Source organism: Trichomycterus rosablanca, chromosome 10 (genome assembly GCF_030014385.1).
Source record: "Trichomycterus rosablanca isolate fTriRos1 chromosome 10, fTriRos1.hap1, whole genome shotgun sequence".
In the NCBI taxonomy this organism is placed as follows: domain Eukaryota; kingdom Metazoa; phylum Chordata; class Actinopteri; order Siluriformes; family Trichomycteridae; genus Trichomycterus; species Trichomycterus rosablanca.
This window is the reverse complement of record NC_085997.1, coordinates 4,933,992-4,960,282: the sequence shown is the minus strand read 5'-3', so window position 1 is coordinate 4,960,282 and position 26,291 is coordinate 4,933,992. Positions and strand designations below refer to the sequence as shown.

Genomic DNA, 26,291 nt, shown 5'->3' with positions numbered 1-26,291 from the left:
GTGAATCCTTGCAGTCGTGCAGTCTTATTTCTTAATCTATCAGAAAGCCTTGGAGAAAAGTAGCCAAAAAGGACACTTGTGGATAAAAGTTCCCAAATCTCCCCCGGTCCCCCACTGACCTGATGGCGTAGGTCATTCTGTCGGGTCGTAGGGCTCGCATCATGCACAGCCTCTGCAGTGAGGTTTTGTTCTTCCACTCCTGGGGAAACTTTTCCTTCTCCGGACACTCCGACTCCACAAACTTCTTCCAGAGCTTTGCTGAGCCCTCGATGTCCCGGTCCAGGTTCCGGAATTCCTCCATCGTACAAAGTGCCTGAAATAACACAGGCACACATATGTGACACCATAAAGTGACAGTATAAGAATATCTAACCTTTCCAAAACCAGTTACATAGTGGTATTTTCATTCACCCATTGTCTGTTTTACCACCGCTTTGTCTTATTTAGGGTCATGGTAGGTCTGATTTACTGGGCAAAAGAAAGAAGACACCCCAGACAGGTTGCCAGTCCATCACAGGGCAAACACACTAACACATTTACACACACACTTTAGACTGAGGATAACATGCAAACCAGGATATTCTTGCTATAAGGCAACAGTGCTACCCACCGAGCAAATGAGGAAGGAAGGAATAGAGGAAAGGATTAGGGGAAGGAAAGAAGAGGAGGAAGAAAGGAATGAAGGAAGGAAGAAAAGAAGAAATGGGATTGATTAATGGATTGATGGATGAATGGAAGGGAGGGAGGGAGGGAGGGAGGGAGGGAGGGAGGATGGATGGATGGATGGATGGATGGATGGATGGATGGATGGATGGATGGATGGAAGGATGAAAAGAAGCAAAGGGGTGGATGGATGGATGGAAGGAAGGAAGAAAAGGGATGGAAGAAAGGATGGATGGAAGGAAGGGAAGATGGAAGGAAAGGAAGCAGAAATGTGTAAGGAAATGTGGTTGATTTGTTAATTTGTGAGCACATTCAGGTACAAAACGGCCCTCAGTCCGATTGTGTACTTCAGATTAATTAAAATGTACACTTTAAAGATTTTTTTCAAGTCAAAAATAATTACTAAAAGTGGACTAAATGGCACTTGCTCTTGAGCTTGTTAGCCATCCCATTCCAAAAGCAAAAAAAAGAGCTGCAGTTTTGGAGATGCTCTGACCCAGTCGTCTAGCAATGACAATTCGACCCTCGTCAGACTCACTCAGATCCTCACGCTTGTCAATTTTTCCTGCTTCTAACATCAACTTTGAGGATAAAATGCTGCCTAATATATCCCGCCCACTAACAGGTGCCGTGATGAAGAGATAATCTGTGTTATGCACTTCACCTGTCAGTGGTCATAATATTATGCCTCGTCGGTGTATGTTAAGCCCTTAAAATGGGTCATAAATTAAAGCATGTAATGAGTTCTAATAGCTTAAGTGTTATACTGTGCAAAATAAAAAGAACAAGCGACAAAAGCAGCCTTGTTAAAGTTCGGATGTGGGTGTTGGGCTGTTAATTTAATATTACAGCCGAGCAAATTGTCTTTATGCTGCTTGAATTGCTGAGTAAACATTAGAGCCACTTCATAATGAAAAGTTGCAAAGTGCTGAGGCAGCGACTAAAAGGAGTTTCTTATTATTCAAGTCTCATTTTTTTATGTATTTACTGACAGCGGTGCTAGTGCTGTGACATCAAGCGTTTCCCTTCTGTTCCAGACATTCAGTGTAAATTTATAGTTTGAAATATTTAGACATATCACGATTATTATAATAGGGTACGATGAGATGGCAGCAACTTACCATAATAATAAAAAATAGTAATAATAATAATAACAATATAATGCAGAATTTATTATCAATTTCTATGAAAATTGAATTTTAAGAGTTTAGTGTTTCCAAGAACAATAATTTAAAACTACTGTGAGTGTGTCGCAACTTCTTCCAGCCTGTTATTGTATATAAGACAAACTTTGAGCTGATTTGTTTATATTCCCGTCTGGCGGTCGATTTATTTCCCGCTCGACTGATTTCATAAGAAAATCTTCCGCTATAAGGATCAGCAAAGAGACGAAGACATGGAATGAGTTTTGATTTTGTAGTTATGTTGGAATGTATTGAGTGTAAGTTGGGTTTTATGTAGCTATGTGTAGCTTTACGATTATAAAACATTATAGTAAGAAAGTTTGAACATAAAACTGCCAAGTTTAGTTTTTGGAGTCAAAGGGGGGAGTGTGAGAGGCACTTAATCAGTCACTGATACTGCTTGAGATGTTTCTACAATTTAACTGGAGTCCACCTGTGGTAAATTCACTTGATTGGACATGATTGGAGATTCCCAACACCTGCCTATACAGTATAAGGTCCCACAGTTGACAGTGCATATCAGAGCAAACTCCAAGCCATGGGGTCAAAGGAATTATCTGCAGACCTCAGAAACAGGGTTGTAGGTACAGAAAAATAGCTGCAGCTTTACAGGTCCCAAAGAGCACAGTGGCCTCCATCGTTCGTAAATGGAAGAAGTTTGGAACCACCAAAAATCTTCCTAGACCTGGCCGCCTGGCCAAACTGAGCTATTGGGGAAGACAGGCCTTGGCCAGGGAGGTGAGCAGGAACCCGAGGGTCACTCTGACAGAGCTTCAGCGTATCCTTGTGGAGATGGGAAAACCTATCAGAAGATCAACCATCCAGGCAACACTCCACAAATCACGCCTTTATGGTAGAGTGGCCAGACGGAAGCCACTCCTTAGTTAAAGGCGCCTAGAGGACTCTCAGACCATGAGAAACAAGATTATCTGGTCTGAATACCAAGCGTCACTTCTGGAGGAAACCAGGCACCAGGCACCGCTCACCACCTGGTTAATCCCATCCCTACAGTGAAGCATGGTGGTGGCAGCATCATAATGTGGGGATGTTTTTTAGCAGCGGGAATGGTGCGACTAGTCCTAATAGAGGTAAAGATGAATGCAGCAATTTGAAACTCTGGGCCTGAGCTCATCTAGGGGGAATTAAAAGGTAGTGCTAATGTGCTCTGTCATCAAAAAAATACCATCCAGACTGTTATCAGCGAAAGATGCAAAATCTCCGTAATCCTGCTTTCACACCATCATCACATATAAATCTTCTTCCCCTTAAAGCTTCTTTGAGAGTCCAAAATTATGGAAATCAGATGGCGCTAAATCCAGACTAGAAGTCTCTCAGTCTCTCAGACATGACCGATTACTTACTCCTCCTCCCACCCTCACCACTTCAGACCAAAATATAAAAGTGCGGACACTTTTTGAAGATCCCTCGTATAGCTATAAGTAACCCGGACTGAATCCAGCATGACCCGATGATGATTTACCGTTATGTTAAAGAGTCGATGTAAATTATTAACACACTCTGAAAGCCTCTGGATGCACCTGCCAGTGAATTTTAGGTCTTCTCTGAACAGATCAGACAGGAGGGTAAACTTTTGCTCGGAGTCGTCCTCTGAGATGCCCGCACTAATGCTGTTCCGCGTGTCGTATACTCTTAAGCTGCTAAATATGGCTAAAGAGGAAAATGGAAAACATTGGGGGCAGCTGGGTCGAGCTATGCATCGAGAATTAAGGTGCAAACTAGGCTGAATGATGCAAAGGTGATGCAAGTCATTTGGTAGGGAATGGTAGGGAAATACAAATTTATGACACACACCCCCCCACCACCACCACCCTCTATGGTGACTGGTGCTGTCTTACCTTGATCCCTCCCCAGGAGTGATTAGAGAGGAAGTCCACGGGAGAAAAAACACCAGGTTGGACAGGATACCTCAGAAGAAACTCCAGCTCGTTACTGTTGACCTCTTTGTTCATTACTAATATCTAAAGACACAAGACACAGAGAAAGAATGGTACAGATAGATCAGACACTGATGTTGGACGAGAAGGCCTGGAACGCAGTCTCCGCTCTAATTCATCCCAAAGGTGTTCCATCGGGTTGAGGTCAGGACTCTGTGCAGGCCAGTCAAGTTCTTCCACACCAAACTCGCTCATCCATGTCTTTATGGACCTTGCTTTGTGCTCTGGTGCGCAGTCATGTTGGAACAGGAAGGAGCCATCCCCAAACTGTTCCCACAAAGTTGGGAGCATGAAATTGTCCAAAGTCTCTTGGTATGCTGAAGCATTAAGAGTTCCTTTCACTGGAACTAAGGGGCCGAGATCGACTCCTGAAAAACAACCCCACACCATAATCCCCCCTCCACCAAACTTTACACTTGGCACAATGCAGTCAGACAAGTACCGTTCTCCTGGCAACCGCCAAACCCAGACTCGTCCATCGGATTGCCAGACGGAGACGTGTGATTCGTCACTCTAGAGTCCAGTGGGCGTGCTTTACACCTCTGAGTCCGTCGCTTTGCACTGCGCTTGGCGATGTAAGGCTTGGATGCAGCTGCTCGGCCATGGAAACCCATTCCATGAAGCTCTACACGCTGTTCTTGAGCTAATCTGAAGGCCACATAAAGTTTGGAGGTCTGTAGCGATCGACTCTGCAGAACGTTGGCGACCTCTGCGCACTCCGCCGACCCCGCTCTGTCATTTTACGTGGCCTGTCGTTCCCAATCGCGTCCCCTTTGTTATAATACCACTGACAGTCGACTGTGGAATATTTAGTAGGGAGGAAATTTCACGACTGGAATTGTTGCACAGGTGGCATCCTATCACAGTACCACACTGGAATTCACTGAGCTCCTGAGAACGACCCATTCTTTCACTAATGTTTGTAGAAGCAGTCTGCATGCCTAGGTGCTTGGTTTTATACACCTGTGGCCATGGACGTGATTGGAACACCTGAATTCAATTATTTGGATGGGTGAGTGAATACTTTTGGCAATATAGTATATCCTACCTGTATGAACTGTACTGAAATGCAGAGCTACACGAGTTACCTCCCTGCCTTGACAGTGTGTATTGTGTTATGAAGACGATTTCTATTTCTAGGCAGCAGGAACAGTAAGAAACACGCACCGCCAACATCAAACGGTAGCAACTGAATCACAACAATGTTGTTCCAGGTAGCAGAGAGGAACGCCGATCCAGGAACTTCCCTTCTCCTGCGTCTCCATTGTCAGATCTAATGAGGAAAAGATCTTACCAGAAAAGCGAGCTGCGCCGTGTACGTGAGCTTGTCGCACTCGAAGAGGCCGCGGGTGGTGTACTGAAACACGGAGAACGTGATGCTGTCGATCAGATTGGAAACCCTCTGTTTCAGGGCCTCGTCAGGGTCCGCCTTCAAGACGGCGTTCTGGAAGACCACGCTGAAGGCCTGTCAATAAACGCACAGACAGACAGCATGATTTATACGTCGGCTCTGGATATTTTCACCGCCGAGGGGTTAATCATCGGGCCGTTTTACTTCAGCATGAGATGATCCCTTTAACGCCCGCTTGTTTTGGAAGTTCGTGCTCATTCGCTTTTGCATAAATTTTTATTAAAAAATAAAGCAATTATTCCGTGATGGGCGTAGATTGGATTTTGTGGCAGAAATATGAGGACGCCATTGAACGCCGGCAACGAGCAATTTAATTACGTGTTTATAATCTATCTTCCGCAAAAGCACACAGAATTCGAAATTGTTCTTGGGAAAGATGACAAGTTGTCCATATCTGACTGCTGATTTCATTACAGAGAGCTTATGGCTGTCTGGGGATGATGAGCAAGAACTGGATTGAACAATATAATTCAAGCAGATGAAGCAAAGGCGACGTGTTCTAAGAGGGGAAAAAGGACGGTCGCTAAAACATTAAACCTTTAATGGTCTGCTCAACCATTTGGTTCTTGTAAGTCTTGTAAATAATCTTATTTGGGCTGTATCTAAGAAGAAGAATGACGTCCCATTCTTAATCCATAGGATTTAATATGATGTCAGCCTACCCTTTGCAGCTATAACAGCTTCAACTCTTCTGGGAAGGCTTTCCACAAGGTTTTTGACCATTCTTCCAGAAGAGCATTTGTGAGGTCAGACACTGATGTTGGACGAGAAGGCCTGGCTCACAGTCTCCGCTCTAATTCATCCCAAAGGTGTTCTATCAGGTTGAGGTCAAACTCGCACATCCATGTCTTTATGGACCTTGCTTTGTGCACTGGTGCGCAGTCATGTTGGAACAGAAAGGGGCCATCCCCAAACTGTTCCCACAAAAGTTGGGAGCATGAAATTGTCCAAATCTGTTGGTATGCTGAAGCATTAAGAGTTCCTCTCACTGGAACTAAGGGGCTGAGCCCAACTCCTGAAGAACAACCCCACACCATAATCCCCCCCTCCACCAAACTTTACACTTGGCACAATGCAGTCAGACAAGTACCGTAGTACCAGAGGAGCGTGATTCGTCACTCCAGAAAACTGGACTGCTCTAGAGTCCAGTGGCGGCGTACTTCACACACTGCATCTGACGCTTTGCATTGCGCTTGATGAGGTAAGGCTTGGATGCAGCTGCTCGGCCATGGAAACCCATTCCATGAAGATCTCTACGCACTGTTCCTGAGCTAATCTGAAGGCCACATGAAGTTTGGAGATCAATTATTGAGATTGACTCTGCAGAAAGTTGGTGACCTCTGCGCACTATGCACCTCAGCATTCGCTGACCCCGCTCTGTCATTTTATGTGGCCAATCACTTTGTTATAATAGCACTGACAGTCGACTGTGGAATATTTAGTAGGGAGGAAATTTTACGACTGGACTTGTTGCACAGGTGGCATCCTATCACGGTAACACACTGGAATTCACTGAGCTCCTGAGAGCGACCCATTCTTTCACTAATGTTTGTAGAAGCAGTCTGCATGCCTAGGTGCTCGGTTTTATACACCTGTGGCCATGGAAGTGATTGGAACACCTGAATTCAATGATTTGGATGAGTGAGTGAATACTTTTGGCAACATAGTGTATACAGATGTACAATACAACTCAATTCTTTTTCCACATAGAGCTCAGATTCAGCCATTTTATGGCTCCCCTGGAGCCAGAGGGTTGTATGGCACGGCCTGGATTTGAACTCTCAACCTTTCAATTGACAGCCCAAAGCTCTACCCTCTAGGCTACCATGTGCCCCCCTTTAATCCTTTAATAATATTGGTAGATGGTGTTAAGAAGCCTTTTCTAACCCTTATGCCAACTTGAATCTAGCAGCTGAAAATAGTTTGTTGTTGGTACAGTCCTAAGAAACTAAGATATGCAATATACATTACTTTCTTGGTGAGACCATTAAAGGGTTAAGACGCAGAATTGGAATGGTAACCATAAACACCAGATGAAGAAATTTTGGAATGGCCCAGCCAGAGCCCCGACCTGACTCCAGTTGAAAATCTGTGGGGTGACCTACTGTGTTGTCAAAAGATGCCCTTACAATCTGACAGATTTGAATAGCTCTTATAAGGACAAGTGGGCAAAGATTGGCAAGACAAGATGTACCATGCTATTGGACTCCTACCCCAAAAGATGTAGGAAGGTTAGGGTAGGATGGCATTAATTAAACCAGCATTTGAAGCCCATAAAAAGCCCATAAACAGAAAGGTTGTAGTAGGTTCACTTGTGAGGACTACCTTAAGGGAGAACTGGTACATGGGGTGAATTTTATTGAGGTCGTTCATGATGAAGTACAGTAGAGAGGCGCGGGCGGCCGCCGGGCGGTAGTGCTCTCTCGCCTCGTTGATTTTAGCCTCCGTCACCTTCGCTTCTTTGACCTGAAAAGGTACATACACACACCTGAGCTACAGAGGGTCAGCATTAACATAAACTAAAGAGTCAATTAAGATATACTGTAGTCTGTCGAAACTGAACTCTTTACAAGCGACATTAAGTCTAAAATACTAGCAATAGCAAACATGCTAATCTAGTCAATAGATACTTAAATAATCAGTATAATACAGTGTAATACAGTATAAGCTGTTGCAAGATGTAAGCAAAATAGGAAACAACAGTTATCACAGAATGGTTGGTTCCAGTGGTTTACACCCAAGCTTCAGACAAAGTGCTGAAACTGTGTACGTGACAAGAGCCGTATAAAAAGAGGCCCACAGTTCTGTCCTTTGTTAATCTTTTTTTCTCTATTTATGCATTTCTGTCCCATTTTCCTCTCAATTTAGCGTAGTCAATTTGTCATCCTCTGCTGCGGATCCCTGATTGCATTCAAGGAGGGTAAATTTCCTGCTCACACCTCTTCCGAAGCATTCTGCACATGCGCCTCTATCTGCTAATCAGGGTCCTTACACAGTGTTTGAAGACCCCACCCACATAGTCCGGTCATCCCGTCCTAAGAGACACGGTGGCCGATTAGTGATAAGATGAACAACACATCTGTCAATAAGCTGTTGCAAGATGTAGGCAAAATAGGAAACGACAGTTATCACAGAATGGTTGATTCCAACGGCTTACACCCAAGCTTTAGAGAAAAGCTGAAACTGTGTACGTGACTAGAGCAGTATAAAGGGAGGCCCACAGTTCTGTCCTTTGTTCTTCTGCTAATTTTAAGCTGTAAGAAGAAATGTTTCCATAATGATGAAGTGCGTTACCTTCTCTTCAATTTCAGCAGCGGTGCGTTTGGTGATCTCCAGGTTCTCCACCAGTTCCGTGTCTCCCAGGAAATTTCCGGAAGCTGAAGAGAGTCGAGAGAGCAGGTTGTCCTCTAGAGTTTTCAAAGTGATCTTGAACCCGTTCTGCTGCTTCGTGAGGTTCGACTGGAATAAAGTAAACAGAGAGTGAGAGAGTGGTTAGACAGCTGACCTGTGGACGTCCGGCCCCGGGTTCGAGAAGCGGCTCGAGGACGAGCGTGTGCTTTTACATCGGCTGTTTACTGCATGTGCGAAAAGCTGATAAAGGGAAAGCTTAGGGTGGATTAGCTTAGCTTTGGCATCAAACCGCAAAGACTTCAAACCACCGTTAGCCTTGGTGTGACAGGACCGCCGGTGACGGTGTGTGTGCATGTTTGGGAGAGTTATCTTTGCATCCATCATCCATCTATCCGTCCTGTTGTATCCATGGTTAACACAAATTACTAATATTTAATAATAAGTGACACTTAACATATTCATGTGCCTAAACATTGAGCTAAAATATATATAAAGTAGCTTTAAGAGACTTTAAGAGGCTTTATTGTTGTTTCTGCTATATACAAGTACATACTGAAAAGACCAGGGCACGACTCAGAACACAAGTGCAAAACAACACAATGCAGATAAAAAAAAAAAAAAATAAAAAAAAATAAAAAAATAATAATAATAATTAAATTAAAATAAAGAAACAGTACAATAAATACAGTACTAAAACACGTTGCATTTTTAGTATTATTATTTTAATTAATTTTAATCATTTTAATTTAATTCATTTTAATAAATTATTTAATATTTATTTATTTATTTTTTCTTAATATTTTTGTTTATGCATTTTCTCCCTTTTTTCCCCCGACTTTTTCTTAGCGTATTCAAATACCCAATTGCATTTCACTTCCTCTCTACTGATGCTGATCCCCGCCCTGATTGAGAAGAGCGAGACGGACAAACGCCCCCTGCATCTATACACCTGCACCTTCACCTGCAGCTTCGTGTACGGAGAGTCACACCCTGATCGACGTGTTATTCCTTGTCTCTGTGCGGGCGCCATCGATCAGCCAGCAGAGGCCGTAATAGCATTGGTAATGACGTCCCTACATAAAGGTAGGTTTCTGCTTAGCGTGTTACATTAACAAACATTGTCTACAGTAGTTTTAAGACACCAACTGTACTGTGTCTGTATCTAATTGCCATATTTAGCTATAATAATGTGCTACATACTTATTAATTAAAATGTAGGCTACAATCTGATGCCTAACTAAATCCGATCATCATAGTAAACAAATGTGGAACTATTTCTTTACTAAAATGATGTTTTGCATCGTGCTCCAATATATAGGTAGGTTTCTGCTTAGCGTGTTAAATTAACAAATGTTGTCTAGAGAACTTTTTGGACACGCACTGTGTCTTGCAATAATACTGTAACTTGCTACATACTTAGTAATTAAAATGTAGGCTACGTTCTGACGCCTAGCTAAATCCAATGAGTCCGTAACTGTTCTATATGACTAACATGGAATCTATTATGCATCTCTATGAATTGAGTAGTAAACAAATCAGATTAGCAATTAATTTTAAACATTGTGGAACTAATCCTTAACTAAAATGATTTGGATGTTTTGCATCATGCTCCAATATAAAGAAAGGTTTCTGCTTACAGTGTTACATTAACAAACACTGTCTAGAGTAGTTTTAACACACCAACTGTACTGTGTCTCTATCTGATTGGCCTATTTAGCTATATTAACATGCTACATACTTACTAATTAAAATGTAGGCTACGTTCTGACGCCTAGCTAAATCCGATCATCAAATGGATGTCCGTGACTGTTCTATATGACTAACATGGAATATACAGTATTATGCAATTAATTTTACACATTGTGGAACTAATTCTTTACTAAAATGATTTGGATGTTTTGCATCATGCTTCAATATAAAGGAAGGTTTCTGTTTACAGTGTAACATTAACAAACACTGTCTAGAGTAGTTTTAACACACCAACTATATTGTGTCTCTCTATACTTAAAATGTAGGCTACGTTCTGATGTCTAGCTAAATGCGTTCACTATTGTTACTTGTTATCCACTCGCATTACGCTAGTCGAAAAGCAGGTATATGGAAGCCTGTGCTGCAAGAATCATTTATTTACGCAGAACCTGATTTCCATTCCATTTCTCCGACCTGACGTGCAGCCTTTATCCTAAAAGGGTTAGAAGTGCTAATCTTTTTTAATGACGGAGTAATTACCAACCAATTCCTTCTTGTATAATGTATGTAATTTCCCCAGACCCAGGACAACAAATAATTAAGCAGTCGGCAGGTTTAATTGGAATTAAAATGAGCTAGTGTGTCCATAATTTCAGCTGAATAATAATACACTGCTCAGCCATAACATTAAAACCACCTCCTTGTTTCTACACATTTACTGTCCATTTATCAGCTCCACTTACCATACAGAAGCACTTTGTAGTTCTACAATTACTGACTGTAGTCCTGACCTGCTTTCACTCACAGAGCAGATATTATTTAGGTGGTGGATCATTCTCAGCACTGCAGTGACACTGACACGGTGGTGGTGTGTTAGTGTGTGTTGTGCTGGTATGAGTGGATCAGACACAGCAGCACTGCTGGAGTTTTAAATACCGTGTCCACTCACTGTCCACTCTATTAGGCACTCCTATCTAGTTGGTCCACCTTGCTCATCTATTGCTGCTGTTCATCTTTGAGACCTTCATCAGTGGTCACAGGACGCTGCACACGGGGTGCTGTTGGCTGGATGTTTTTGGTTGGTGGACTATTCTCAGTCCAGCACTTATGTGTCTGATCCACTCTATGTCAGTGGCAGTGCAGTGTTAAGAATGATCCACTACCTAAATAATACCTGCTCTGTGGGGGTCCTGACCATTGAAGAACAGCATGAAAGGGGGCTAACAAAGCATGCAGAGAAACATATAGACTACAGTCAGTAATTGTAGAACTACAAAGTGCTTCTATATGGACAGTGAGTGTAGAAACAAGGAGGTGGTTTTAAACTAGAATATTTCTCTTGTTCTTTAAGACAGAAGACAGATGCTTGCATTTGCTAGCGCTTTCCTGATATTTATTATAAATACGTTTTGAGGAATATTTTCTGACATAAATACAAGTTTTGCCTTAAATTCCATTTAATAAATAAAACATATGAATTCTTCCAGGCAGCACAGATGAGCAAGAAGAAGTAAAATCCATAAATCCAGCCTCTGGAGTGTTATGTAAGGGTATTTAATAAACTCGAGGAGGTTTTACAGCAGGCACAGCTAGGAAGAGCACTCCACATGCTATGTTCACTCCTTCACTGAGGTAAAAAAAATCCTTCCTCAGTCTCCAGCATCTCACTTAAGTATAAAATAATAAAATTTTATTGTTTTTTACGTCGGATTTCAATTTTACTACAAAAGGAATTTGTTCTACTATAAAATTACATGGACACTCCTGTTTCTTACCAATACAGACAGACCAGGATGGGAAATAAAATACACCAACAATTTTAATGAAATCGAACTCTTCCCTAACCATTGTTTTGACTTGGCTGACAGACCCACAGAAATAAAAAGCAATATACTGTCAAGGACAACTGCCAGCATTGTGCCACAGATGGTTCAGGCCTTGAAAAACAGCTGTATAAACCAATCAGAGCTTCCGGATTCAGGTTTTGGACGGAATTTCAGTTCCTCTAATCCAAAGCAATATATGCTCATTTTTTTATTTCTCCAAGGTGTGTCATTTAGGTGAGCTGGCAATGAAATCTCTTTATTTCTTTATTGGTTGTAGAGATATAAGTGGCAGCTTAGTTCATTCACGAATTACCAGTTTCAGCTTTTTACCGTGAAAGCAGAGAGAATAAATTATCAGACTAAGATTAGTTTCAGTTAGTTCGGTGGACAAACACAGTTGGAAATGGATTTATATATTCTGGAAATACTCTGGAAACATACCAAGAAAAAAAACAAGTAGATTATATCCCTAATGGAACAACACACGGATATAGATTTGGTCTCAGTTTGAAGAAGAGAAGCTCAGGTAAGCAGCGGTTATGATTGTATGCTGCTGTGTGGTTGATCTGCTGTTTACCGTGCGCTTTCATTTCACAATCATAGGGATATTTTAATGCTCATTTATTTGAAGTAAAACGGATAGCATAAATGCGAACAAAGCGACATTTGCACACACTTTGAGTTTAAGGTAAAAGTTTCGATTTCGAGTTTAGGCAACGTCGAGTTACAAGGTACCACTGTACATGTCCCTTAATAAATAAACCCCTATACTTTCAAATAAAATACACCAAGAATTTCAATGAAATCAAATTTGGCAGAAGAACCAACCCCCTTCCACAAACAATATTTAGACTTAGCTAACAGACCACCAAAATTAAAAAGCTATACACTGTCAAGGACAACTGCCAACATTGTGCCACAGGTACATTAAACAACAATTAATTCATCAAAATTAGTTTATACTTCCAAGAATGTGTTATCTGAACCCTTATATTTCCAAGAATGTGTTATCTGAACCCTTATATTTCCAAGAATGTGTTATCTGAACCCTTATATTTCCAAGAATGTGTTATCTGAACCCTTATATTTCCAAGAATGTGTTATCTGAACCCTTATACTTCCAAGAATGTGTTATCTGAACCCTTATACTTCCAAGAATGTTATCTGAACCCTTATACTTCCAAGAATGTGTTATCTGAACCCTTATACTTCCAAAAATGTGTTATCTGAACCCTTATACTTTCAAGAATGCATTATCTGAACCCTTAAACTTCCAAGAATGCGTTATCTGAACCCTTATACTTCCAAGAATGTGTTATCTGAACCCTTATACTTCCAAGAATGTGTTATCTGAACCCTTATTCTTCCAAGAATGTGTTATCTGAACTCTTAAATTTCCAAGAATGTGTTATCTGAACCCTTAAACTTCCAAGAATGTGTTATCTGAACCCTTATACTTCCAAAAATGTGTTATCTGAACCCTTATACTTCCAAAAATGTGTTATCTGAACCCTTATACTTCCAAGAATGTGTTATCTGAACCCTTAAACTTCCAAGAATGTGTTATCTGAACCCTTAAACTTCCAAGAATGTGTTATCTGAACCCTTATACTTCCAAGAATGTGTTATCTGAACCCTTATACTTCCAAAAATGTGTTATCTGAACCCTTATACTTCCAAAAATGTGTTATCTGAACCCCTATACTTCCAAGAATGTGTTATCTGAACCCTTAAACTTCCAAGAATGTGTTATCTGAACCCTTAAACTTCCAAGAATGTGTTACCTGAACCCTTATACTTCCAAGAATGTGTTACCTGAACCCTTATACGTCCAAGAATGTGTTATCTGAACCCTTAAACTTCCAAGAATGTGTTACCTGAACCCTTATACTTCCAAGAATGTGTTACCTGAACCCTTATACTTCCAAGAATGTGTTATCTGAACCCTTAAACTTCCAAAAATGTGTTATCTGAACCCTTATACTTCCAAGAATGTGTTATCTGACCTGCACAGGCAATGGAATAAAATACACCAAGAATTTCAATTAAATCAAATTTGGCAGAAGAACCACCCCCTTCCCCAAACAACATTTTGACTTGGCTAACAGACCACCAGAATTAAAAAGCTGTACACTGTCAAGGACAACTGCCAACATTGTGCCACAGGTTGATATTCGTTTAGCCTAAAAGTGCCCAAATTAGGATGAATTAGAATTAAGATTCAGGCTAAATTCCTACTTGAGGCTCAGTTAGCTTAAGGCTAGTGTGTTGTATACAATTTGTACAAATTCACCTTCAATCAGCTCAAAACAAGATACAAAAAAATGGGTTGCAGAATTTTAACAGGCACAAAACACAAAAGGTCAGCTAGCCTAGTGGTTAAGGTACTGGACTAGTAATCAGAAGGCTGCCGGTTCAAGCCCCACCTCTGCCAGGTTGCCACTGTTAGTCAGATTAAACACCCTTGCAGGAATAAAGTATGTAATATTAAAAGCATGAGAGCTAAAACTGCTTCTGTATCTCATTGATCTACAGACAATTATCTAAGCTTTCGATCTTGAAGACCCCCGCCGTCAGCAATCTGCCCGTGCATGAAAACTGATTTTTGAATTTACTGGCAGAGCTGATGAGAGAAAGTCTCGAGAGCTCGGGCCCTGATGGTACAACTGGAGCAAGAGTTTAATCTGCAGTACAAGCCTTATTTGCGGCCGAGGTTTAAATTTGATCCGATTACTTTAATTATATTACGTGTTTGCTATAGGCTACATGACAGCACATGCTCGGGAGGTCTGAGATACACAATTAAGCAAGACGGAACTGCTTGGAAACCTTGTTTGTAAACACGCCGGGCATGTTTGTGTAGTTTAGAACTAGTAGTGCGCCAATGTGGCCAATTCGAAGTTGTAACGCAGAGTTTGACTGGATTATCGAGTGGAAACCAAGAGGCTGAAGTACGCGCAGAAACATTGTAGACCAGACATGTCAACATCCAGCCCGAGGTACAATTATATCCGCCCCCTCAGTACTAGGACGCACACCATGGATACTACAAGTACCAGAATGCACTACAACAGTGATCAACAGTACTATCCCCCAACTCTATTGCACATTCATCCGAGGTCAGAAGTCAATTACGCTCCTCACTTTTAATAAAAAGTGGAGTTGGCGTGGCTGTAATCAAAGATTAGATTTTACCTTGGCACTATCCAATATCCTGTTTATCCTGGTTAATATAAAGTGTATCACAAAAGTGAGTACACCCCTCACATTTCTGCAAATATTTCATTATATCTTTTCATGGGACAACACTATAGACATGAAACTTGGATATAACTTAGAGTAGTCAGTGTACAGCTTGTATAGCAGTGTAGATTTACTGTCTTCTGAAAATAACTCAACACACAGCCATTAATGTCTAAATAGCTGGCAACATAAGTGAGTACACCCCACAGTGAACATGTCCAAATTGTGCCCAAATGTGTCGTTGTCCCTCCCTGGTGTCATGTGTCAAGGTCCCAGGTGTAAATGGGGAGCAGGGCTGTTAAATTTGGTGTTTTGGGTACAATTCTCTCATACTGGCCACTGGATATTCAACATGGCACCTCATGGCAAAGAACTCTCTGAGGATGTGAGAAATAGAATTGTTGCTCTCCACAAAGATGGCCTGGGCTATAAGAAGATTGCTAACACCCTGAAACTGAGCTACAGCATGGTGGCCAAGGTCATACAGCGGTTTTCCAGGACAGGTTCCACTCGGAACAGCCTTCGCCAGGGTCGACCAAAGAAGTTGAGTCCACGTGTTCGGCGTCATATCCAGAGGTTGGCTTTAAAAAATAGACACATGAGTGCTGCCAGCATTGCTGCAGAGGTTGAAGACGTGGGAGGTCAGCCTGTCAGTGCTCAGACCATACGCCGCACACTGCATCAACTCGGTCTGCATGGTCGTCATCCCAGAAGGAAGCTGACGCACAAGAAAGCCAGCAAACAGTTTGCTGAAGACAAGCAGTCCAAGAACATGGATTACTGGAATGCCCTGTGGTCTGACGAGACCAAGATAAACTTGTTTGGCTCAGATGGTGTCCAGCATGTTTGGCGGCGCCCTGGTGAGAAGTACCAAGACAACTGTCTCTTGCCTACAGTCAAGCATGGTGGTGGTAGCATCATGGTCTTGGGCTGCATGAGTGTTGCTGGCACTGGGGAGCTGCGGTTCACTGAGGGAAACATGAATTCCAACATGTACTGTGACATTCTGAAACAGAGCATGATCCCCTCCCTTCGAAAACTGGGCCTCATGGCAGTTTTCCAACAGGATAACGACCCCAAACACAACCTCCAAGATGACAACTGCCTTGCTGAAGAAGCTGAAGGTAAAGGTGATGGACTAAACCCAATTAAGCACCTGTGGCGCATCCTCAAGTGGAAGGTGGAGGAGTTCAAGGTGTCTAACATCCAACAGCTCCGTGATGTCATCATGGAGGAGTGGAAGAGGATTCCAGTAGCAACCTGTGCAGCTCTGGTGAATTCCATACCCAGGAGGGTTAAGGCAGTGCTGGATAATAATGGTGGTCACACAAAATATTGACACTTTGGGCACAATTTGGACATGTTCACTGTGGGGTGTACTCACTTATGTTGCCAGCCATTTAGACATTAATGGCTGTGTGTTGAGTTATTTTCAGAAGACAGTAAATCTACACTGCTATACAAGTTGTACACTGACTACTCTAAGTTATATCCAAGTTTTATTTCTATAGTGTTGTCCCATGAAAAGATATAATAAAATATTTGCAGAAATGTGAGGGGTGTACTCACTTTTGTGATACACTGTACACACACCCCGCAACCCTAACTGGATAAGCGGTTAAGAAAGTGAGTGAGAGAGTAATCTGTCCTGACTTCTATCTCAATGAAACAAGGAAGCTAACTACTGAGCTAAAGACTATTATAAGCTAACTTTAAAACCTTACTAGACAAGAAACAATAAGCTTTTAACATTTTTCATTCACTTAGCATCCAAGTGCCTCATGTATAATGGTTAATTTCCACTATGAGGCAGTCCTAACAATCCTACGGCAATTCGGTTAGTAATCGCTTAGTCAAAATGTCCAAGATGTCTAAGTCTAAAGCAGATAAATACACTCTGGTGAGTTAGTATGGCCTTAGTTATAGCTAAAAAGATCACAGAGGTCACTCCATTTTAATACCATCTGTTTTTAAAATGGGCTGTCCGAATACTTTTGGCAATATAGTGTAGGTTGCCGTACTTGTTTTTTTTTTTTTTTTTTTTTTTTTTTTTTTAAATACTGTACATATATTTCCAAACTTCACATAACAGAGATTTAAACCCCTCCAGCAGCAGTATCTTCAAAACTGTACGTTCTTCTTCTTCAAAAAGCTGATTGTTTGCATTCGACCAATTATTCCTCTCAACTTTACTTAGCAAACTGTTGAATCCAATTAAGTTCAAACACATCCCTCAAAAAAAAAGCTTCTAATTAGCTGCTATCCACTTATCTCTCCTTCATACAAAGCAGAGTGAGGATAAGTCCATATCAAAGACTCGCTCCCTATTTTTTCTTTAATCAAAGCCAGTATGAACATCTTTAGGAAACACTTCAGCGTTCGACTGCATTTTATTCCATCAGCATTCAGTCCAATGTCTGAAAATAAAAGTCTTGTTTCTAAAGTATGTAAGTAAGTACTCAAGTTTGTAAGTATGTAGGTAAGAAAGTGAATACGTAAGTAAATACGTAAGTAAATAAGTAAGTAGGTAAGTAAGTATGTATGTAGGCAGATAAGTAAGTAAATATGTATTGCTTAAGTATGTATGTAAGTAAGTATGTCAGTATTTAAGTACATAAGCAAGTAATAAAGTATGTGAGTAAGTATGTAAGTAAGTACATAAGTATGCAAGTATGTAAGCTAGCAAGTAAGTACATAAGTAAGTATGTTTGTAAGTAAGTATGCAAGTACGTAAGTTAGTACACAAGTATGTAAGTTAGTAGATAAGTAAGTCGGTAAGTAAGTATGCAAGTATGTAAGTTAGTACACAAGTTTGTAAGTTAGTAAGTAAGTAACTACATAAGTAAGTAGATAAATAAGTAAGTATGCAAGTAAGTAAGTAATTATGTAAGTAAGGACACAAGTATGTAAGTTAGTAAGTACACAAAAAAGTAAGTAAGTCAGTAAGTTGGTAAGTAATAAAGTAAGTAATCAGGAAAGTAAGTAAGCAAGATACCAAGTAGGTAAGTAAGTATGTATGTAAGTAAGTACATAAGTAAGTAAGCAAGTATGTAAGTAAGTAAGTAAGTAGGTAAGTAAGTAAATAAGTAAGTATGTAAGTAAGGAAGCAAGTATGTAGGTAGATTAAGTAAGTAAGTAAATAAGTATGTCTGTAAGTAAGCAAGCAAGTATGTAGGCAGATAAGTAAGTAAATAAGTATGTATGCAAGTTTGTAAGTAAGAAAGTGTATAAGTATGTTAGTACATAATAAGCAAGTAAGTATGTAAGTAAGTAGGTAAGTAAGTACATAAGTAAGTAAGTGTGTCAGTAAGTAAGTACATAAGTAAGTGTGTAAGTAAGTATGTAAGTAAGTAAATAAGTAAGTGAATGTATATTTACAGTAAGAAAACAAATAAGTCATTTTTACAGTCTGTATGATCCTTTACATTTTTGGCATTTTTATTTGAACTGGACTTATCTGACCACAGGACAGAACCACAAGTGTCTTTAATGAAAACCCGTATGAACATCTTTAGGAAGCACTGCATTCGACTGCATTTTATTCCATCAGCGTTTAGTCCAATGTCTGAAAATAAAAGCATCGTCTCTTACCTTAAGCTCCTCCAGGTCCGGTCTCTCCATGCTGACCACGGCAGCCAGCAGCTGGTCTTCCAAGCCATCTCGGGTCACCGTGAAGTTCACCAGCGTGCACTGGGCCTGGAGCTCGGGCTGATAGTGCGGGTTGGCCAGCTTGGTGTGCAGGATGAGCCGGAAACTGGGGTTGTACTCACACTCCTTGTCACCAATTTTTATGTAGCTGTAGCGGCACAGCAGAGAACACATGATGAGCTGATTCAAGATTTATATATAAGTTAGTAGGTAAGTAATGTCAGTAGGTAAGTAAGTACATAAGTAAGCAAGTAGGTAAGTATATAAGTTAGTAGGTAAGTACGTAAGACAGTAAGTAGGTAAGTAAGTACATAAGTAGGTAAGTAAGTTAGTAGGTAAGTAAGACAGTAAGTAGGTAATTAAGAATATAAGTAAGTGAGTAGGTAAGTAAGTGAGTAGGTAAGTGAGTAGGTAAGTAAGTGAGACCGTAAGTAAGTAAGACAGTAAGTAGGTAAGTAAGTACATAAGTAAGTGAGTAGGTAAGTGAGTAAGTAAGTAAGACAGTAAGTAGGTAAGTGAGTAGGTAAGTGAGACAGTAAGTAAGTACATAAGTGAGTAGGTAAGTAAGTGAGTAGGTAAGTAAGTGAGACAGTAAGTAAGTAAGACAGTAAGTAGGTAAGTAAGTACATAAGTAAGTAAGTAATTTAGTAGGTAAGTGAGTAAGTAAGTAAGACAGTAAGTAGGTAAGTAAGTGAGTAGGTAAGTGAGACAGTAAGTAAGTACATAAGTAAGTGAGTAGGTAAGTGAGTAGGTAAGCAAGTAAGACATTAAGTAGGTAAGTACATAGGCAAGTAAAAAAGTAAGCATGTAAGTATTCAAGTAAGTAAGTACATAAGTAAGTAAGTAGGTACATAAGTATAAGATCCTTAGACATATAGAAGAGTGCACATGGTTGCGAAGTGTTAAAACACTTTATTATTCTCTGGAATGAACAACTCCTAATGACAATTCTTGACACTTACTGGCCGACGATTCCTGATGAGCAAAATGACTTACATGTTTTTCCAAGTATAAGTTAATTAAAAGGAAATAAACTGCTACATATGAGTAAGTAATGTAAGTAAAATGTCAAGCTGTCCGGTAATTAGGGCTCAGAGTCCCTGAAACTACTGTATGTGGCATTAAGATTTAATGAAAGGTGGAAAAGTCAATAAATCAATCATTATTATTATTGCAAACAAGGTGAAAATATCAGGAAAAGTCAAATCTGAAACAGAATTCTCAAAACAGTAATGTTGTGTAGGCACCTGGCTGGTCAATAGCACAGCTGAGATTCGAACTCAGATCTCACTGGTGGTTGCACCATACATTTTCTACAGGAAATGTCCTGTAGACAGGTCGGTCAAGCACCTGCACTCTGTGTCTACACAGCTATATCATCCAGAGTTTATATCATCCAGGACAGATGTTGGCTTTTGGACCTTTTAATGATAACAGTCTGGATGGTCCTTTTTGGCATTTTTGAACTTTCCAAAATTAAGTGGACTCATCTGACCACAGGACAGGACCATGTAAGTATGTAAGTAATAAAGTAGATAAGTAAGTACGCAAGTATGCAAGTATGTCAGTAAGTAAGTATGTAAGTAAGTACCTAAGTAAGTAGGTAAGTAAGAAAGTATGCAAGTACGTAAGTACATAAGCAAATAAGTAGGTATGTAAGTAAGTAGGTAAGTATATAAATAAAAAGATAAGTATGTAAGTATACAAGTACATAAGTAAGTATGCAAGAAAGTAAGACAGTAAGTAGGTAACTAAGTAAGTAGGACAGTAAGTAGGTAAGTTAGTAAGTAAGTAGGTAAGTAAGTAAGTAGGTAAGTAAGTTCATAAGTACATAAATAAGTAGGTAAGTAAGTAGGTAAGTAAGTAGGTAAGTACATAAATAAGTAGGTAAGTATTTAAGTAAGTACATAAGTAAATAGGTTAGTAAGTATGCAAGAAAGTAAGACAGTAAGTAAGTAGGTAACTAAGTAAGTAAGTAGGACAGTAAGTAGGTAAGTTAGTAAGTAAGTAGGTAAGTAAGTACGTAAGTACATAATTAAGCAAGTAAGTAAGTAGGTAAGTAAATTAGTAAGTACATAAGTAAGTAAGTAGGTAAGTAAATAAGTTAGTAGATAAGTAAATAAGTTAGTAAGTAAAAAAGTAGGTAAGTATTTAAGTAAGTAAGTACATAAGTAAATAGGTTAGTTAGTAAGTATGCAAGAAAGTAAGACAGTAAGTAAGTAGGTAAGTTAGTAGGTAAGTAAGTAGGTAACTAAGTAAGTAGGACAGTAAGTAGGTAAGTAAGTAGGTAAGTATTTAAGTAAGTACATTAGTAAGTACATAATTAAGCAAGTAAGTAAGTAGGTAAGTAAATTAGTAAGTAAGTACATAAGTAAGTAGGTAAGTAAATAAGTTAGTAGATAAGTAAATAAGTTAGTAAGTAAAAAAGTATGTAAGTATTTAAGTAAGTAAGTATGTAAGTAAATAGGTTAGTAAGTAAGTACATAAGTAAGTAGGTAAGTAAGTCATTGTATGATCCTTTGCATTTTTAATTGAACTGGACTTATCTGACCACAGGACAGGACCACAGGTAGTCACTGTCTTTTGGTCCATATATGATTCGATTTGCTTGCAAAGACCTGAGCCTTTGGTGGATCCTCATTTTATAGCCGATTATTAAAATAATGAATTAAAATAACCATAAAAATCATTATAATTAATATTTCAGCCATTACTGTTTGGCTGTAACACTTACCGTCCTTTTTTAATGGTTTCTCGTCCGAGTAGGGGTCCGAGCACAGGATCCACGGCCTCCTCTAGATTCTCTATGAGAACGACCTCACCGGCAGATAAAGCTCTCTCGATTGAGTCTAGATAACTACAAAACGAAGCAAAACAAGAAAATATTGACTATAAATACCATGAATTATATATTTTTTATCTTTTAATAGCAGCCAGATAAATTTTACCCTCTCTGTCCGATCCTTATGACTTGCAGTTTATCTCCATATTTGTTTTTGATCCACTTGATTCCCTGGAGCTGAGGATCCACCATGAGAGGCCACCTCTCACAGCTGGTGAGGATGGTGGCGTTCTCGGTGGACATGCGGTCGGCTGGGAGTCCTTCGTTCTGCCAGGTGGCCAGATCCGCGTCGTCCATCAGCATGGTCAGGGGGTCCAGACCCGGGGTGACTGGAATCGGGACCTGATGTGTGACAGCTAGTTAGTCGCCATGCTGCAAGTTTAATTATTGAGTTTAAATTAAAGACTGTATGAAGACCTTGAGCTGGCTGAGGTACGGCCTCCAGGTGCTGTCCATTAGCTCGAGACGGTAGCGCTTGGTGAAGTAGCCCAGATATGAGACGAACGCGGTGATTAGAAGAACGTCCCCGCACAAAGTTCTCTCCTGGTTCTTGAAGGTAGCCACTGACTCCGCCCAGCGCACGTTCTCCGATGCCAAACCTCCAACCTAAGGACAGCAGGACAGCATGGTGTTTTAGGTGTGAGATCAGTTGAAGCAAGTAAGTAAGTAAGTACATAAGAAAGTAAGTGAGCAAGTATGTAAGTAGGTATGTAAGTAGGTAAGTATGTATGTAAGTAGGTAAGTAAGTATTTATGTAAGTAGGTATGTAAGTAAGTAAGTATGTATGCAAGTATGTAAGTAGGTATGTATGTAAGTAGGTATGTAAGTATGTAAGTAGGTATGTAAGTATTTAAGTATGTAAGTAGGTATGTAAGTATGTAAGTAGGTATGTATGTAAGTAAGTAGGTATGTAAGTAGGTATGTATGTATGTAAGTATGTATGTAAGTATGTAAGTAAGTATGTATGTAAGTAGGTACAGTGTGTATGTAAGTAAGTATGTAAGTAAGTATGTAAGTAAGTATGTAAGTAAGTATGTAAGTAAGTATGTACTGTAAGTAAGTAAATAGGTATGCAAGTAGGTATGTAAGTAAGTAAATGAGTAAGTATGTAAGTAAGTAAATGAGTAAGTAAGTATGTAAGTAAGTTTGTATGTAGGTAAGTATGTAAGTAAGCAGGTATGTAAGTAAGCAGGTATGTAAGTATAAAAGTACATAAGAAAGTAAATGAGTAAGTATGTATGTATGTATGTATGTAAGTAGGTATGTAAATAAGTATTTAGGAATGTAAGTATGTCCATAAGAAAGTAAATGAGTAAGTAAGTATGTAAGTATAAAAGTACATAAGAAAGTAAATGAGTAAGTAAGTGAGTATGTAAGTAAGTAGGTATGTAAATAAGTATTTAGGAATGTAAGTAAGTACATAAGAAAGTAAATAAGTACCTAAGTAAGTAATTACTTAAGTACATAAGTAAGTACATAAAAAAGTGAGTATGTAAGTAAGTATCTAAGTTTGTAAGTAAGTACATACATAAGAAAGTGAGTAAGTATGTAAGTATCTAAGTAAGTGAGTAAGTATGTGAGTAAGTATGTATAAGTATGTAAGTTCATAATTATGTATGTAAGTAAGTTCATAAGAAAGTAAGTAAGGAGGTCAATAATTATGTAAGTACATAGGTAAGTAGGTAAGTAAGTACATAAGAAAGTGAGTAAGTATGTAAGTACGAAAGTATGTAAATTGTGTAGATACATAAATAAATACATAAGAAACTGAGTAAGTACGTACATAAGAAAGTTAGTAAGTATGTAAGTATCTAAGTAAGTAAGTAATTATGTAAGTACATAAGTAAGTAAGTAAGAAAGTAAAATAAAGTAAATAAACAAATATCTCTCAGGGCAATTGGAGCTACTTAAAAGTGCCCTAAGTGCAAGTGTGTATGTGTGTGTCTGCCCTGTGATGGACTGGTGACCCGTTCGGGGTGTAAATCAGACCCACCCCGACCCCGACCCTGATAAAGTGGTGGTAAAACAGACAATAAATGAATAAACAGACAGTGATGGTTTAAGTTACAGAAGTTGTTGGTATCTGAAGTATAAAAGTTTTTGCTTGAATAATTTGGCGATAATAAAACGTGTCCCCGGCACCTGTACGCTGAGACGCATCACTACAATACTACACATCCCTGAACGCATTATTACAGGATAATATAAATTACAATGTACATGCCAGTGTGGCTCCCTGATTCACTCCATGTATAATAAGGCTCACTGGAAGCCTCTAATTAGAACATTAATCATGTAAAGCAATAAAGAAAACTTGTTATTTTACTACAGTATTAGTGCTTGGTTGCTTTGTGAGATTTCTACATTGTTTTATCCCAGTTTTATTAGCATCATCTGTCCCTGCGCGGCACGCTGCTGTGTTGTAACCAGACGTAATTCTGTGTCTACCATCATCGTCCTGAATTTGACTTTTACAAATCGGCACTCTGGCATATTAGAAGTAATTAACTCTCGTATTTACGCAAACCACTACTTAGCGTAATCATCCGGCCTGTTTAAACTGTGGTGATTTACTTATTTACTTAACAGCAGCCTGTTTAGCCTATTTTTCTTCATTGTTAGGATTTTTAGAACAGTAATGGATAAAAAGCCGATTTAATTCTAATTTTATCTGCAGATTTTTGGGGGTTTGGTTTAAAACAAAGAAAAAAAAAAGCAAAGAAAAAAGAACAGCAGCCTGTTTGGCGTATTTTTCTTCATTGTTAGGATTTTCAGAAAAGTAATGGATAAAAAGTCGATTTAATTCTAATTTTATCTGCAGATTGTTCTTAAGTTTGGATTAAAAAAATAAAAATGTAATTAAAAAAATAAATAATTATAAAAAAAAACATTAAATTATAAAAAAAATTAAAACAATAATACAAATAAATAACTAGTATACAAAATAAAATAAATAGTAAACTAAATAAAATATAAACAAATTAAAAAAAACCCACTAACAGCTCCCCCTGGTGTATAAACTTCTGCCTGCAAACCATAAAGAAATTACAAGCCAGGTTCAGGAGGTGATTTGCCTCTATATTAGAAGCAATTAACTCTCATAGCTAAATAACAACACAGTAACAGCATGGTTAAGTAAAAGTACTGATAGTAATATTCAAATAAAATAAATAATATATAACAAAATAAAATTAACAAAAAAAAAAAAATATTAAAAAAACACAAATTGCTCCCTTTGGTTTATAAACTTCTGCCAGATTCTGGGTTTTGGTAAAAATTTAATTAATTAATTATTTAAAAAATAAATTAAAAAAATAAATAAAAAATCAAAATAACATAAAAAAACTAAAAAATAGCTAGTCAAAAGTTATGGGTAAGAAAAATAGATAAATAATAAACAAAATAAATAAATAAAAACACCAACAGCTCCCCCTCATGGATAAACTACCGCCAGATTCTGGGTTAGGATAAAAATTTAATAAAGAAATTAATGAATTAATAAAAAATTAATTTAATAAATTAAATAAAAAAATTAAAATAATTGAAAAAAAACTAAACTAAAAAAATAGCTAGTCAAAAGTTATGGGTAAAATAAGAAAAATAAATAAATAAATAATAAACAATTTAAATAAATAAAAACACCAACAGCTCCCCCTGGTTTATAAACTTCTGCCAGATTCTGGGTTTGGATAAAAATGAAATAAATAAGTAATTTTAAGTAAGTAATAAAAAAAAATAAAAAAATTAATAAAAAAATAAAAATAAAAAAACTAAACTAACAAAATAGCTAGTCAAAAGGTATGGGTAAAAAAAGACAAATAAATAAACAATAAACAAAATAAATAAAAACACCAACAGCTCCCCCTGGTGGATAAACTTCTGCCTGCAAATTATAAGGAAGTTAAAAGCCAGGTTCATGAGATGATTTGTCTTTGAAACTTTAATTTTCTGTGTAGAAAAAAAAAATGCTTTTTATGTTTTAGCTAACGTTACTTTAAAAAAAAACCCAGCTGCATTAGGTCCTTTTGTCTATTTTTCCCTGTATTACATAGTTAAGACCTGAAATGGCATCATTATCCGTGCGGGTTTATTTGCCTCTATATCACCTTGATGGGAATTCACTGGCACAAAGTAAACAGCTTGCTGTTACTGCCAGAAAGCACATATGTGTGTATTGGTATACAGGAGCTCACCAGGCGGTTGGCGAGGGAGATGGTGTGTGCTGTGGTCTCGGCCTCTTGTTGGCACTTCAGCTTGTCCGCCATAGCTTTCTCAAACTTCGCAGTCAGCTTTGCCAGGTTCTCATTAAGAAGCTGTCAGGGGAAGAGGAAGAATAGGGGTTGTTACAAGAGGGAGGCAGAAGACTGGATACATGAGAAGAGTACAAACAGGTCTATCTTACAAAACGAACAAAACACAATCTGTTTCAGCCGTGAATCCTCTGTGTGGTAAAACCCAGAGGGACAAACATAACCGCCG

General features: G+C 38.8%; 1 protein-coding gene across 2 annotated transcripts in view; it reads right to left on the bottom strand.

Moving 5' to 3' along the window:
- Window positions 1-26,291, bottom strand: part of dnah9 (dynein, axonemal, heavy chain 9) — a 188,912-nt gene that overhangs the window by 42,076 nt on the left and 120,545 nt on the right. For both annotated transcript variants that reach the window (XM_063002787.1, XM_063002788.1), the window contains 10 exons: window positions 26,006-26,125; window positions 22,230-22,418; window positions 21,919-22,154; window positions 21,705-21,827; window positions 18,914-19,118; window positions 8,508-8,672; window positions 7,539-7,679; window positions 5,097-5,267; window positions 3,704-3,826; window positions 120-313 (listed from right to left, as the gene is read on the bottom strand). In XM_063002787.1, coding sequence (XP_062858857.1) covers window positions 120-313; window positions 3,704-3,826; window positions 5,097-5,267; window positions 7,539-7,679; window positions 8,508-8,672; window positions 18,914-19,118; window positions 21,705-21,827; window positions 21,919-22,154; window positions 22,230-22,418; window positions 26,006-26,125 — 1,667 coding nt within the window. The remainder of the gene's footprint in view (window positions 1-119; window positions 314-3,703; window positions 3,827-5,096; window positions 5,268-7,538; window positions 7,680-8,507; window positions 8,673-18,913; window positions 19,119-21,704; window positions 21,828-21,918; window positions 22,155-22,229; window positions 22,419-26,005; window positions 26,126-26,291) is intronic.